At 41.7% G+C, this 16,207-nt stretch overlaps 1 protein-coding gene across 1 annotated transcript in view; it reads right to left on the reverse strand.

Annotated features, from left to right (window-relative positions):
* Positions 1-3,937: 3,937 nt before the first annotated feature.
* Positions 3,938-16,207, reverse strand: part of DDAH1 (dimethylarginine dimethylaminohydrolase 1) — a 152,737-nt gene continuing 140,467 nt past the window's right edge. The window contains exons 5-6 of the mRNA XM_060024732.1: positions 8,483-8,626; positions 3,938-6,009 (exon numbers count right to left, since the gene is read on the reverse strand). Of these exons, the coding sequence (XP_059880715.1) occupies positions 5,893-6,009; positions 8,483-8,626 (261 nt within the window). The 3' untranslated portion in view covers positions 3,938-5,892. The remainder of the gene's footprint in view (positions 6,010-8,482; positions 8,627-16,207) is intronic.

Raw genomic sequence — 16,207 nt, forward strand, 5'->3', positions numbered from 1 at the left:
TAAGCATTCATGTCACAAGCCAGCCCAGGCTATATTTTACCAAGTGGTTAGAGGGCAGACTGGTTTGAATCTTTTATTTATTTATAGTGACTAACATACTTGGCACTTACACGTTCTCCTAAAAGCCTGATAACTCCCGTTATCTTCTGCTATAAGCGGTCCTGCTTTCACTGAGTTAAAAATGAGTGTTTGGAGGGGGAAGGGAGATGAGGGCCATTTGGATTTGCCAACAGTTCCCTAAGGCAGGTATGTCTCTGGAGCAGCCTTGCTGGGTACCAAGGAAACCTGTGAATTCACCATGGAAGCTGTCAGGCCAGCTTACAGGCATCAATTATGAAAATCCTGAGTTATTTCTGGAGTAGGTGATTGATGTTTCAAATAGAAGATGACATTTTGATGGGCTCCAGACTTGCTGTGATAGGAGTTAATGAGGATAATGACGATGATAATGATATTTACATTATACCTTTCTTCCAAAGAACCTTTTAGTCTTTTTATCTCATCTGCGTTGAAAATGTCCCTTTGTAGTTGGGAGGGAAAGGTGTTATGAATCTGTTTTTCGGGAGAGAAAATATAGAGTTAATTGCCGAGCTCTCAGGTTCCATTTTGGTGCTGAGAAGAGGTGTTTAAGTGATGAATTAAATTTGGGGAGATTAAGTTTAGAAGAACACCAGTCTCAGTTCCCATTCATCCTATACAAGGCTGCCATATCAAACTCCATTAGTATGACTCCCTGGCCCAAACATCTTCAGGGGACACTCACAGACTGCCAAATTCTGTCCAAATACCCAAGGCCCTTGACATTCCAACCTACATTGTCTCACTGTGCTCTTTTTTTTTTTTTTTTTTTTTTTGCGGTACACAGGCCTCTCACTGTTGTGGCCTCTCCCATTGTGGAGCACAGGCTCCGGACACGCAGGCTCAGTGGCCATGGCTCATGGGCCTAGCCGCTCCGCGGTATGTGGGATCTTCCCAGACCGGGGCACGAACCCGTGTCCCCTGCACCGGCAGGTGGACTCTCAACCACTGAGCCACCAGGGAAGCCCTTACTGTGCTCTTATATTTGTCTCGTGTTTCAGCCAAACAAATCCCCTTGCTTGCCTCTACCCCGCGCTCTGAGAACCCCATTCTCCTTTCATAATGTTTATCATGCTTGCTGTAACTTGTTTAATGTCTGTCTTCCTACTTGGATGTAAATTCCAGGAAAGCAAGGACAATCACCATTGTATCCTGAGGGCCTAGGCAGGTTAACGGGCACACAGTAGGTGCTTCTGAAGCGTACACTGTGCTCTCCCACCTCCATGCCTTTGTCTTGCTGCCCCCCAGAACTCTATCCTGGCTTCTTGAAGCCAGAGCTGAACTTTCAAGCCCAGATTAAACCCTGAGCCCTCTGTCTGATCTCCCCTACTTGGGAACCACCACAGCACCATTCTTTTTGGTTCCTCCCTTACCTTCTTTTGTGTTATGATCATCGGGGCGCTTGTGTGGTCTTCCTTCCCCGCCCTTCCCAGACTGTCAGCTCTCGAAAGACAGGAGCACCCAGGAGCCTGGCAGAGTGTGGGAACTTGCTAAACATGTGCTCATGTGTCTAAAATGATGGTTGACCAGCATTCTTCATTCAGCAAATTCCCATTTCCAGAATCTGAAGCTTGTGGTGAGAGGGGATTTTGCTCATTCTTAGCTTCCTCCACTCTCTGCAAGGCTGGGGGGGACCAGGCAGGGGAGCCCTGCGAACCCTTGCTTTAAAAAGTGTCTCCCTCTCTCCTCTAAGAGTAGCACTGAACCCTGGCACGTGGGTGGAAGGTTCCATTTCCTGTGGCGGCCCAGAGTAGGTTTGCAGTTGGCAGTTTTTAGTTTCACTGTCCACGTTAATGGCAGCCTAAATAATGGAGAACTGACTGACGCATCGTCAACTGAGCGGTGTGACTAAATCAGTGACCTCTCCAAGGGATTTTAGTACTGGTTTGTGCTTCTGATGGGCTTTTGCATGTACCCTTCAGTTATGGTAAGAGGATTACGGATTGAGCTAACCCTTGGGGTGTGTGAGAGCTTATAAGCAGAACATGTTTGATAGCCTAAAGACCCGCGGTTACTAGAAATGTGGGCACACCAAACATCTGTGATAGAACACTCCACATAAATTGGAAAGAGCTGCTGTGACAACCTTATTGTGAATTATTCAGGGCTGTTCAAGTTGATGATGTAGATCTCCATTTATTGACATGGAGAGATGGCCACAATATATTGCTAAGTGAAGGAAGCACTAATGATGATGTACAATCATTCCATATTTATATCTGTATCTACTCCTAGATGTGAGGATATTCTCCAAGATGCTAATAGCAGCTGTCTGTAGGTGATAAAATTTGGGGTAATTTTTTTTCCTTTACTTTTGTTTTTATGTTTTTTTGGGTAAGGTTTGATTTTTATTTTTGCAGTGAGCGGTTATTATTTTTACAGTCAGAAAAAGAGAACAATGAAGCTACTTTCAGTTTGAAAAAAATTGTTGGAAATAAAAAGTCTTATTAAAAAAACTTCATATTTCCTAAAAAACTCTTACTATAAAATAAACAAAAACAAAAAGCAAACTCTTGCATGAACACAGGAAAAAATCTTTCAACCGTCTCCATAACTGAGCCATATTATAATGTGCTGATGACAGGAGTCAAAGGAACAAGGGAAGCCTTTTTGAGGAGGAACATATGTGAAATCAAGATCTCCAGACCACACGTGGATAATATGCATACTTTTAAAGCACCAGAAGTATGAAGTATCCTTTGATTATCATTTTAATCCAAGCTTTTGATAGCAGTTGACTTACAGGTAAGTATTTCTAATTCCATAGCTTATAGGACAAGAGAAAAAAAACCCAAAAACTTCCCATCTCTGGTAGCAAAGAAATGGTGACTTCATTCACCACAGCAGTTTCTGTTGCAAGAAAGAGACATGGGCTATTGATCACAGTACAACTCACACTTTATTCCATCGTGATTGGTATACTTGTAGGATCAGTACAGCAAGAGACTAAAATCAGTGCAGAATTTCTCTGGACTAAAGGACCGTGAAAGGCATTACTGGTTTTGGCACACAGAGTGGATAACCATACACTGTCTGTAACAGGATGGTCAGTATGATAAAATGCACGAATCTAACACCACGTGGAAATCATGTCTGAGTTCTGTAGAATGTAAAGGAGTAAATAATTACGAAGACTAACATGCAACTCTAAATAAGTCACATTGTTCATCTACAGACTATTTCTCCCCTTCTAGATGAAGAGATGGCCTTAGTAGCCTGTTCACAGTAGCTTAAAAGAGCAATCAATACACGGTAGAGAGATCTGCCTGCTGATTTCTATAGCAATTCATCACAGTTGAAGAAACAATGCTAAATCACGTACTTTCTCTATATTGTCCTTAGTAAGTTGAATCTTACTGACCAAGTGATTCTGACTCAACTTTTATTTACTTAAATACAATCTCTAATGTCTTTATAATGTCAAAAAGCAGTTTCTGTTAGCTTTTCCTTATAAATCACAATGGACAAGAGGGGAACCTAGGTAACGGGGTAGCGGGTTGTCTTTCTTCTTCAAAGATAATATGATGCTGATGAGTACACAAAAGAAATAATACTACTATGCTGCAAATATTTTAGGTTTCCACATCAGCATATCACAGAGAGAGTCCAAAGAAGCCAGCCTTGTAGGTGATGTAGCAGTGCAGAATAAGATTCTGTAGAAGAAGCACATAGATTCTAAGTGATTTCTTGAGACAAAGAGAAGGAAAGATGGAAAGATGAAAAGAAAAGGAAAAGTGAAAACAGCCTTCTGTAGAACAAATGGTTCAAAAGAAAAATTGATTCACTTGCAATTTACTAAACATAATAGAGAACAGTTCTTTAGTTTGGAAAGCTAGAAATAAAGATATTGGAAATTATATGCCAGTTAGCTGTACTATTAAGACTGAAGTGGCTGATTGAGTGAGTTTTCCTGTGGTTGTCTTTGAGGGAGGATTTCTGTTTTTGCCAGCATAGGGCCGGATTTAACCCCAAAGGGCAACCATAACTACTGAGGACAATTTTTCTTTATTAACTTGGGCATGTGGGTAACATTCATTCTCTCTGTGGTAAAAACATATTATTCACCCATGATGAGACAGTTGGAAATATGCCAGTGACCAAGATACGTTTCAGTCATAGGATGCATGAAATTAAATATTTGAACGTGATATGAATATTAAAGTCAAGCAAAAAGAAAAAGAAGGAGGAGAAGGAACTTCTTCTAAGTCTGACATAAAATGATCGAATAAATGAAAAAAATAGTAGTTAAGGTTGTCTTGATTTGTTCAGAGGTTTCTCACTTCCATTTGTTCAGGGGGAGATGAAATGAATGAAGGTATTCTCTCTTGGTCACCAAATATGAGGAATGTCTGATTACAAACACGTTAGGTGAGCCTAGCAAGACGTGAAGTAGCATTCCTTAAACTCCCTGAATCTTAATCTTAGCCATAGGCAATACAGGAAAGGTGGAGATGACTGGGAAGTTTGATAACATGCCTGGATCAGTCACCATTCCTTGGAAAGTACCATTTCCCTGGTCTGCTAAAAGACTGATTCTTTCATTTAAGTAAAAGACAACCATCTCTCCCTTCACTGCGGCATTGTTCTTTGTTAAGAGATTCGTGTCAGTTTAAGGTTGTGGAAGGCTACAGAGGAGAGAAGTTTTAATTGAATTCCACAGTAAATATTCACGGATATTTCAAAGTAGAAGTGTCCATTGTCTGCAGCTGATTTCAAGCACCAAGCCTATCACTTCCTGAACATGCTCCATCTGGCTCGCACTAGACCATCAATAATCATTTTTAGATGTAATGTCTCTTTTGAAAGAAATAACTCTGTAGGTCAGCAAAAAAATAACTCTGTAGATTAAGGGGTAGAAGCCTGGAAACAGGGTGAGTCACAATGGGGGGAAATGAAAGTAAATTGAAAGAAAAAAATAAGTCTATTCCCAAGATCTGTATATGGCCAGTAATAAAGCAAAAATTCACGGAATGTGATTTAAAGACTTTCTAAAGTGTTGTACTCATGGGGTGTGTCCAAGCTTCTTGATCTGCAACCCCCTAGCAACCATCTGGTGCTGAATTCACCTTCCTAGGTGTGGTGCCCTACTTCTTCTAGAATTTAGATCTCTGGGGCAAACCCCACTGGGATGTGCCTCTGTGCAGTGAACTCTCCCCCAAACAGCCGCTCTGATTTTGGTCACGGTTCTGCCGAGGGGCCTGTTTGACCCTCTGGGGGAAAGTGGTGGTGGCGGCAGATGTAGCGGCGAGGCAGAAAGACTGCTGGCAGACAGGGTCGACCTGCAGGAAGATGTGCAGAAGGCAAGACCCCGGATTCTACCCAAGGTCGAGGTGACTGTGATAGAAGTGGGAAAGTTTTCATACTTCAGATGGAAACAAAGAGGGAAAGGAGGAGGATCCACAGACCAGGGAATTTCATAGGAGCCAAAGATAATTAATGATATACAGAAAGAAAATCCAGCTTAGCTGACTGATCAAAAAGACATTCTTCGGTTTATATTGGCAAATAAACAATTTTCACACTGATAATACAAACACTAAAATGAGTGTTTCCTTACAATTATTAATCACATTTGAATAATTCATTAGCTCTATATTTTCTAGATGGCTTAATTCATTGAGCAAATCCACAGTTTAGGTACCACCTCGAGGGGAGGGGCTGGGGGAGGTGCAGAACGAAGCAATTAAATTTAGAATTGTAGACCAGTGTTAGTAGCAGAGTGGCATAAAAGATTGTCAATGAAAACGGTAGGAATGGGTACAGTTATCGGCCTTACAAGTGCAGTATTGCCGGCAACAAGGGAGGGACTGCGACTCAGGACTCTACTTTCTTGTTAATTAAAATCGAGCAGCAGGTCAGCAGCCCGTCCACCTTTTCCATTTCAGAATGGCTCACGGGGATCAGCATATGGTCCTTCAGCTTTTCATAAACCTGCAGGAGGAATCAAGGAAAAGTAGAGAAGAAGGCTTATGTTTCTGCCTCTGTCTTCCCTGGCCCCCAGGCCCACCCCCTCCACCTGGGGTAGAGGATTCATGTAGCTTGTAAGTTTAGGCTTTTCACCCATTGAACCCCAAGATATGCATGGAACCAAGACCACACACGTGCCTACAGCGATACCCAGAGAGCTAGCAGCATTGGTTAACCACTAGCTCTATGCTCTAACCTCAAAGCCAAAGATGTGTCAGAAATGTGGTTGTTACTAGAAAGGCCTTTACTCTTCCCTTGTCATTGCTAGATTAAGTGATATATGAAAGTTGGTGGACGTGTTTACAGGCTGAGTAGGACTCTCTCTCCACGCTTCAAAACCCTCTCAACTATCATGTTCCTTTCCTTAATAAGACCATTGGAAAAACTTGACAAAGTATAATTTAAGTGAAGGGTTTCAGGTCAAACTGCTTTTAAATTACAGGTGTGTGAATTTTAGAGCATCTTTTGACACGAATAGAAAGCAAGCATGTGTCAAACCTTCAAATTAACAGTCCACAGATTTTTTCTCTGATGATAAAACAAAGAACATTTTTTTTTTAAAAAAAGGCAAAATCACTTGCAAATACACTGCCTAAAAACAATCCACCATGCTTCTGTAGGATGTACTTTGGTACAGTGGTTAATTAAGAGTGCTGGAACCACACAGAGTTGGGTTCCAGCCCCAGTTCTGCCAACTTACTGCTCCAAGTGTAATTTCGGTCAAGTGGCATCGCCTTGGGATTATTTCTCTGTAAGACTGGAGTAATAACAGCACCCTCACAGGGCTGCTGTAAGGAATGAATAAGATAGTACATGCGGTGTGCCTGGCACAGGGGAAGCACTCAATAAATATGATGTTACTGTTTTTTGGTGGTAGACCCAGGGCTGAATTCAGAAGCAGTTAATGATCATCTCGTTATCGGATGATTGATGTGGCTGAAGGGGTACGAATGATCCAGAGCTGTGTTTCTCCAAGTGAGTTCAGTGACCAGGGTGCTTACTGACATGGCAGATTCTAGGGTGGGGAGGTCTAGGAACCTGTATTTTTAACAACCCTGAGGCACATTAAATTGTGAGACCTACTATTCATCTGAGAGCTGGTTAAGCCCCAGTCCAGGGGGTCAGGGGTCCTATATTTTCCTCAGGTTCACACTTTCAGCCATGGAAGAAGAAAAAAAAAAATCTATTTATCCTCTTCCCCTGCTCTCTTTTTAATCTGCTGAAGGGGATCCTTCCTGACTAGGAGGATAAGCCTAGTAATTATACAGTATTGCATACTTAAAAGGTAGCATAAACTATTTTCTAAAAGTTTTAAAGTTTAAGATTGAAAGAAAAGAGAGAGAGATCAGTGGTTACTAAGACTCTTCTGTAATGCTTACTATAAATATCTTGCTCCTCTGGACAGAGATGAACATACTGAAATGCCTAAAAAAGACATGAACACTTGAAGGATCTATGGACCAACACCCTTAATCTGCTTGGTATGATTAAATTGAAATTACCAAAGTACACAGATGAGACTGGCAGAGTGCCCTGAAAGACTGGGAAGATTTTCTCAGACCAGGAAGGAATTCCATATGGAGGGGGCAATTCCCTGGCTGGAACATAAATGCAGAGCTGCTTGGAGGGACCAGTTGGCTGGTTCCAAGTGTGCTGTATTTATATTTCTTCTTGTTCTATCCTTTCAGGCCTTTGTTGCCTAGGATGTGTAGCCCCTGCTTTTGAGCACCCTTCTCTCTGGGTCATTCCTACTTCTCTGACTGAAGAAACAAATGACCCTCTGATGAGGGGCAGCTTAGATTTATCAGAAAACAATGAGGCAGTTGGCCATCTAATTGTAGGTCTCTATGCTTAATGAGCATGTCAGTGTCAAGAAGTACATTTAATCAAAGCTGGAGCACAGACTTGGGAGATCTAAATACTCATTTGAAAAGGTCTGAATACCAGGCATGATCATCTCAATTACTCTGCATGCATTAGTGACCAATGACACTAACGAGAAGAGCGAGTTAAATAAACTTTCCTTCGGCCCTAAATTATGTTATCCTTGTACATTTTGGAGATTAATCCTTTGTCAGTTGCTTCATTTGCAAATATTTTCTCTCATTCTGAGGGGTGGGATAGGGAGGGTGGGAGGGAGGGAGACGTAAGAGGGAAGAGATATGGGAACATATGTATGTGTATAACTGATTCACTTGGTAATAAAGCAGAGACTAACACACCATTGTAAAGCAATTATACTCCAATAAACATGTTAAAAAAATCATATAAAATAAATAAATAAATTATGTTATCCTTTTGGCTTTCCTAATGATGTGTATAGGGGAAAAGGAAGCCCTGTTATTTGTCACTCTATTGTGAAAAAAATCCCTAGGCAGGAAGGCTGCAAAGGGAGGCCTACTCAGCTGCTGTGGCAGGAAGGACTTTTTTTTTTTACCTTTGCACTTTCTGGATACTCTTCTGGGGTTCGGTGCAGCAAGACGTGGCCTTTATTGGGGATATTTAGATATAAGCAGTTTGCGGCCGTGTCATCAGGCACAGTGAGTTTGTCGTAGCGGTGGTCACTCATCTGTTGCATGATCTATAACGAGAAACAAAGCAGGCCTAAGCAGAGCGTCTCCCACACTTGCCAACAGAAGGAGGGCAGTGTGGTGGGATAAAAGCTTGCAATCCATACCTAAGAATGTTCCTCTGTGTTGAAGTTCCTGTCTATTACCTCTAGACACTTAGAACCAAAAGAGGAAAACTGGATGTAGCTACGATTCTTTGGAAGAATTGTAAGGGTTCTTCTTGTTCTTTTAAAAGTACGTGTTTGTCTCTAAGTTTTCCGGACGCGCAGGCTCAGCGGCCATGGCTCATGGGCCTTGCCGCTGCACGGCATGTGGGATCTTCCCGGACCGGGGCACGAACCCGTGTCCCCTGCATCGGCAGGCGGACTCTCAACCACTGCGCCACCAGGGAAGCCCAGTCTCTAAGCTTTTAAGGGTTTTAAAATGATTATTTGTTTCATAAGATCTATCAGAAAGACACATAGACAAAAGGCCCAGCTGGGGTTTTGATGATATCCTCAGCTGAGTAAGCAGGGCTGCTCTGGTCTATAGGGAAAAAGGATCATAGCAGTAATCAGAATGGTCGGTAGCAGTAATCAGAATGGTCAGTTAACTGATTTAGCAATAACTGCACACACACACACACACACACACAAACATAATTTCCTCTTCTCGGTACATTTAAATTGAATTCACTTGTCTGTTGGCAGGTGCTGCCCTTAATACAATGAACATAAAAATCCCTTGCGGAGAATGTTAAAATCATATTCCAAGGCCATGCCCCCAGGGATTCTGGTTTGGCAGGTTTGAGGTGAGGCATAATAATTTGTATTCTGAAGCCCTCCAGGTAATTCTGAGGCAGATGGTCCCTGGACCACACTTGGAGAAAAACTGACTTAGCAGGTCCATTCATCAAATGAAGGGTTTATTAGTACCTTAGTATAAAATAACTTAAAGATAAGACAAAAATGAATTCTGCAAAGAACTTAAAATATTGATATCTCATCTTCAGCCCCTCAACAAATTAAAACAAAAATGCAAAGAACAACCTTCCCCATTCCCCTGCACCCCTCCCCCACGCCAAAAATATCCAAACATTAAAAACAAAAACAAGTATGATTTTGGGCTTACTCATGTAGACTCTTTCCATTCTTTATCATTATCTATATGTTTTAAGGAATCTGCCAAAATGTCATGCCATGGAGGTATAAGAAGATCTTTTCACTGTCTGGTTCTAATCTATCTTTCAAGCTAGGTCTTCCTTTGCCCCTCAAGATTTGTGTGGAAATGGGCCTCATATTATAGGACCCCAGAGTTAGGTCTCTTGTCTACTAAGTCATGGAGGCACTGAACAGTAAGATTTACGGTGTGGAAGGGCAGAAGAGACACCACGCTCCCTGCAGAAACTTCACTCCCAAGAGGATGTGAAGAGTACAGATGGTAAGGCCTTCTTGACTCACCAATCAGGTAATCCATTCTCTTCTCCAAGTGGGGAATATGTCAAGAGCAGACAGAAACCAGGAATAATATGATAATGGAACATCCTTCACATAGAAGGAAACATCAAGAGTGGGGATGAGCTTAAGCACTATATCAAAGGCTCAGAGACACAAAGATAAACAGACATAAATCCAGTTTTTGAAGAGGTCACAGGCTAATGGAGGAGACTGTCAGACAAATAGACAATTATATTACAATAAGAACAGGCAGAGCACCATGCTAAACATTTTACATTTATTACTGAATCCCCAAATTCCCATTTTACAGATGACGAAGTTGGACTGAGAGAGGTCAAATAACTTGCTCAAGGTCATAATTGTAGATTTAAACCCAGATCTGTGCAACTCAAAACTTTATTAATCATCTCACTTTGCTCTTTCTTGACTTCCAGAGCTGCAGCAAAATCTCTCTCCTACAAACTACCATATCATCTACTTTTTCACACTAATTTGCTACTTTAAATTTATGGTCAAAATTAATCATGGTACCATTCATTCTCTTTTTGTGTGTAATCCTGTTATGACACGGTACATTTTCGACTTGACTGGACATCTCTTTCGCACTTTTTTTTTTTTTTTTTTTTTTTTGCGGTACACAGGCCTCTCACTGTTGTGGCCTCTCCCGTTGTGGAGCACAGGCTCTGGACGCGCAGGCTCAGTGGCCATGGCTCACGGGCCCAGCTGCTCCGCGGCATGTGGGATGTGGGATCTTCCCGGACGGGGGTACGAACTCGTGTCCCCTGCATTGGCAGGCGGACTCTCAACCACTGCGCCACCAGGGAAGCCCTTCTTTTGCACTTTTTAATGTAAATTGTTCCCCGAGGGGATAGGCCCATAGGGTGGATCACCCACGGGTGGGGTGGGTTCTTCCTTAGAGCCCAGCCTGAGAAACCTTGTATCTATTCAAGGACATGGACAATTTAGAACTATTATAAGCAAATTAACAACATATTCAATTTAGCCCTCTTTATAAAATGGATGTGCCCAAAAATAATATGAAGAGGCTTGTTTAAGAGAAAATTTCCAGACGCAAGTAGCTCTCCTCTATTATGAATTGCTATTTAATTATATCTTAGGCAGACTTTCTTTTGGCTGCTTTCAAAAAAAAAATAATAGTAGCTTCCCTTTATTATTGTGTAGGAGGGGACACATTAAGACGGTGAACTCTGGAAAGAGACCTGGGTTTAAGTCTCTGCTGTATCCTTTGTGAGCTATAGAAATTCAAGCTTTTTTTTGACTTCTTAGTTTCCTCATCTATAAAATTGGGATAATAATAGCCTTTGACATACTTATTGTGAAAGATAAGTGAAGATAATGAATATAATTAGGCGCTGTACTAAGCCCTTAATTAGCTGCTAGTATTTTACGACAGCATGACCAGACAAACAAGGTTCAGGTTTCCAGTCTGCAGTCCCATCTACTGTTTTGGCAAGCTTTGCCCTTTAACCTCACACTTAAGATAGCCTGTTCTGAGATAAAGAAATCACCTATGGCTCTTAGTACAAGATGAGTTGAAAGAGAAAGAAGCATAGCCACACCTCATAAGCCTTGACTATAACTTCAATGGTCCCATGAGCAGCCCAGCAAATTCCCCACCTCTCAGTCTGACTCATGCATGTCCGGTGGTGACTATGAAGCAGAAACATGGAATGTTATACATTCCAGAGGAAGTGTTATCAAGGATGTTATTACTGCTGACTTTTTGTTTATCAGGGAAGGAACAAACTAGAATCTCCAAGGTTGCAGAGAAACCTACCTCAGAAAGTTCCCATTTTCTCTGGAATAATAGACACTGAATCCTTCTTTTCCTGGTGTGCTTTATTTACCCGGCCTTCAGCTCTCTCCATGTTCCCTCCCATCTCCCCACATCCTAGCTTGAACAATACCACTCCCCTCCCATGTGCTCGATTTGTTGTTCTCCAGTTGATGGTATTTATGTGAAATTCTAATTGCTGTTTTCCTCACTCTTGAATGTTTCTCTCTCTTCTGGGCCTTATATTTATAATTTATAACTTCTGGTGGGAACATTCCAAAAATTACTGACATAAGGTCAGTACCCAACCTAGCACTGTTTGAGGATAGTTTCATTTTTTTCATCACTGTGAGGAAAGGAGTTATAATATTCTTAGAGCGGAAATAATTTAATGCTGGGAATACATAAAGTAATTCACTGATAAATTCTATTGAGAGATACTCTTAAAATAAATGTCTTAACAAAACCACCAAGCCACCTTAGGAGAAGCTTTTCAAATAATTTATCAAGACCGCATGGTTATCATTTTAAGACAGGTTAAAATCTGTGCCAAAAGAAATGACTTTTAATACTAGAACAGACCCTGTGTGGAGCAGTGAGTGGCTCTGCTTAACTGTGGAAAGAAAAATACAAAAGCTCTGTCAGGCGTAGTCTTTCTAAACTAAAAGGATTTAGGAAGTGGTAACTATAGATAATAAACAAAAAATACATTTTTTCCATGAAAAAGCTAAAGGTGTTTATTCTGAACACAAAGGGTTTCTCTCTTTTGGGACAAAGAACAGGTTTTTCTTTTCCTGTTAGTGACTGTTTTTCTTTCTCTTATATGTTGTTATTGTCTGAATAAGACAGCTTGCATTTATTTATGGCTGGGTTCAGAAGACGCACATATATACACAATGCAGGGCGCTTGCCATCCAGAGGGGAATACACAGAAAAAGGTTCAGGAGACTGTGTGTCTCTCTAGCATCTCTCCCCTGTGGTGTTGGAACGGCACTGCGAAGATGTGAGCATGTGCTCCCGGCCCGCCTGGCAGGGCATCACCTCAAAGAGCTCAGGCTCCCAAGGACAGAGCCAGCGCGAGGCAGAGGAACGGGGTCTGCTTCCGCTTTGTGGATGCACAGAAGCCTTTGTTAAAAGATGAGTATCATTTCAAATATTCTGAGAATGTGGCTGCTAGGCTGTTTAGTTCCATGTCCCAACATTTTTTCCTAAAAAGGGGTGGAGGCGGTGTATTGCTCCAGAGCTGTGTGTAAAGTGTTCTTTTAACACCGGGGGCTATGCTTCCTGCTTCTGGCTGCGCTGGGAGCCAGCACGGAAAGGAGAAAACCGCTAATCCGTCCCCACGCCTCAAGTTCCCGAGAGGCCCCGGACTCCGGGTAACACGCAGCAGTTCTACAAGGCTTTGGGGGAGTATCTGAGAGGTTAACTCGCTGCTCTAAATGTCTTTTCTGATTTCTGCAATTTCCCGAAGGAGTTATTCCACTTTGTGTAAAAGAGAGTAATTACTGAATATCATCAGGACTGGATACAATTGGTGTTCCGTTCAATTCAACTGTCCTCTTGGAGCGCCCCCTTCAGGGCGGGCGCGATGGCAGTGGGAGGTGGGAACGGGAAAGAGATGAAAAGGTAACTTGGTCACAGATTCTGCCTTCAGGAGATGATAGTCTATAATTTAAGGAAGGTCAAGGGTAAACTAGCAGTAAAAAGAAAGTCAGCCTTACTCCTGACAGAGGCATCTCTTTAACGAAGAAGGCATGCAGCCGTGCGAGGAAACGGCTCTGAGAATCATCTTGGCCACGTTGTGGTGGTCTGTTACACAGCTGCTGGTTTGGAGGAACCGGCCTTGCTCCCCAGAGGGGAGCTGTCACAAAACAGAGTGGGAAATGTCATCCAGCCCAAGATGATTTGCATGGCTAGTTGCATTAACAACCAGGCATTTCCGGCAGTTCCCAACGTTTCTGGGAATTTTCTCATCCAAAAGTCTGGAAGGCAGTTTCATTCTCCCACTTGTTACTCATGGTTTCTTTGTAGTACATCAATTATTCTGAAAAAATTCCCAGGCTATGTTGTTTCACAGAACAATGTTGGATGCATTGGTCAAATACCGAAGCAAAGTTATATAGAACGTATTTAAAGATGTTTAGGAAACAGAGCACATTTTTGGCTTGCTCATAATTGATCTTCCTATGAAATATACATATGTATTCATCTCAGCGTATCAAAATGGAGCCAACTCAATAAAGCAACTCATTATAGATTCTATTGAGATATACAATATATGATGCTCAAGTACACTTTTCATTGCTCCTGAATATCTAGAATCATTCATACATTTATTTATCCACCCATCCATCAACAGTTCATTGAGCGTCTGACAATACACCAGGCATCAAGTCCTTGCAGTCCTTTTAAGGCTGAGTCAAACGGCTATGAATAACATTCTAGAATTGATATCATGTTTTCATTTTTTAATGGTTTTTCCATGGATCAGCTCAAAATGAACATAACCTGAGAGAGGTTGTCTTTTAAACAACCTCTCTGAATTGATGGGCTGTGATCCTAAGAATGAGGTTACATGGTTTTTTTTAGTCAAATCTGGGCAAACTTTCAATGCCAAATATTCCCTTCCAAGCTAGATGACATTTCCTCCACATATTATCTCATGTTTGGAGCTGCTGCTTCACTCAGATCATATGGCACACGTGAAAATGTAGAGGAAAGAATTCTTCTACTATTCAAACTACAACCACAAGTCACATAAACCATTTCTGCAAGGAATCTTCAAACACAGTGGTTTCTGTGGAAGGCTGGGAAAAACCCCCCATACTCTTACAGGAACACTCTGAGCTCTGCGGAGGGCTGGGGAGCAGGGCATGGGCAGAAGGAACAAGGGGAGCTTCTACGGGTAGTCACAGCCCTGATTTAAGTTTTTGACTCAAGGAGTGGAGAGGAAAAAAATCAGACCAAAGTACTTCCAAAATGCGAAGTCTAGCATCCTACCTTCCCTTCTTACCCCTGCCATGCTTCTCTAAGACTAGTTCTGTAGCAGAAGCAAATATCCCACAGTCTTATTCTTAGTCTTGAATAAGTACAGTAGACAGCTGCCTACTTGGCTACTGAGGTCATGCCCTGGCTATGTTTCTTCAGATACCTGCACCCTAAATTCAGCTCCTAAAATCTCATCATCAAAAATTAACTTCCTTGGGTATTGGGAGCTGGGTGATCTTTCAGTTTCCCCCTGGGTCATTCAATAGCAAGAAAGAATTGGAATGTTTATTGAGCTATCTTCTCTTTATTGATGGTTTATCTACCTTCACTTATTTCTTTCTTTAACAATTCATTTTACCGATAAGAAAGCCAAGGTTCAGATAATTCAGTAATTTTTCCAAGGTCACACATTAAGACAGAAATCCAGGATTCAGGTCCAGGTGAGTCAGCCTCCAAACGCCCACCTTTTTACTTCACACCAATCTACCACCTTGACAATAGCCCTTGAAAGATTAGACTCGGAGCTCACTAACTGACAGCCTGTGGGCTAATTCTTCTTGTAGATACAATTTATTTGACGTGCACATATATTGAAAAGTTTGCATTTAAGTGCATCTTAGACAGAGAAGGTCTGGCCTCTGAAGTCATCCGCGTTTGCTACTAGACTACATAGGTTGGTTTCCAGAGCTAGCTACTCTATTTTTTAAGTAGATGAAGGAAGAGCAAAGCCTTTGGGAATGGAAAAAGACAGTGGGTGAAGAGGCATTATCACCTCTAGAGCAGTAGAGGGGTAAGCTCCAAGGTAAGAGATGAGAAACGGCCAAACACACACACTTTGCAATGATGCCCAGGACCAGCCCTGTTCACTCAGACCCCACCACTGGTGGATTAATGCTTAGTCTCTGTATGAGCAAATGATTCCTTGGTTATCTCATCAGTAAGGCACACATTCAAACATTTTCCTTGCAATAATTGTAACTGTTTTGCTTTGAGACATTCAAAATCCTCTACCCAGTCTGCTTGGCCATTTGTGAAAGGGTTGCCTGGGAGTTAGGGAAGAGTCTATGCACAGGAAAGAGCATTCTTTTTTTCTGGAATAGTGTGAAGAAAATCATCATTGGGACTTTCAACTATATCCCTCTACCTAACTGTACTCTTAGCCTGGGCGCCGAACAAAAGAGTCTTTAGCATATGTTTAGTGCCCTGAGATCTTCAGCTCCAGGCAATAGTGTGCTGGTAAATATGGGGGAAAACATATGCATAATATACCTACAGAAGTTTATTATACATTTTACTGATATAAAGGATGGGTAGCATCCTTTACAATTTATAAATAATAATAAAAATTTCAATACTCTTGACTATAAATTTCA

This window comes from Delphinus delphis, chromosome 1 (assembly GCF_949987515.2).
Source record: "Delphinus delphis chromosome 1, mDelDel1.2, whole genome shotgun sequence".
NCBI classification, from domain to species: Eukaryota; Metazoa; Chordata; class Mammalia; order Artiodactyla; family Delphinidae; genus Delphinus; species Delphinus delphis.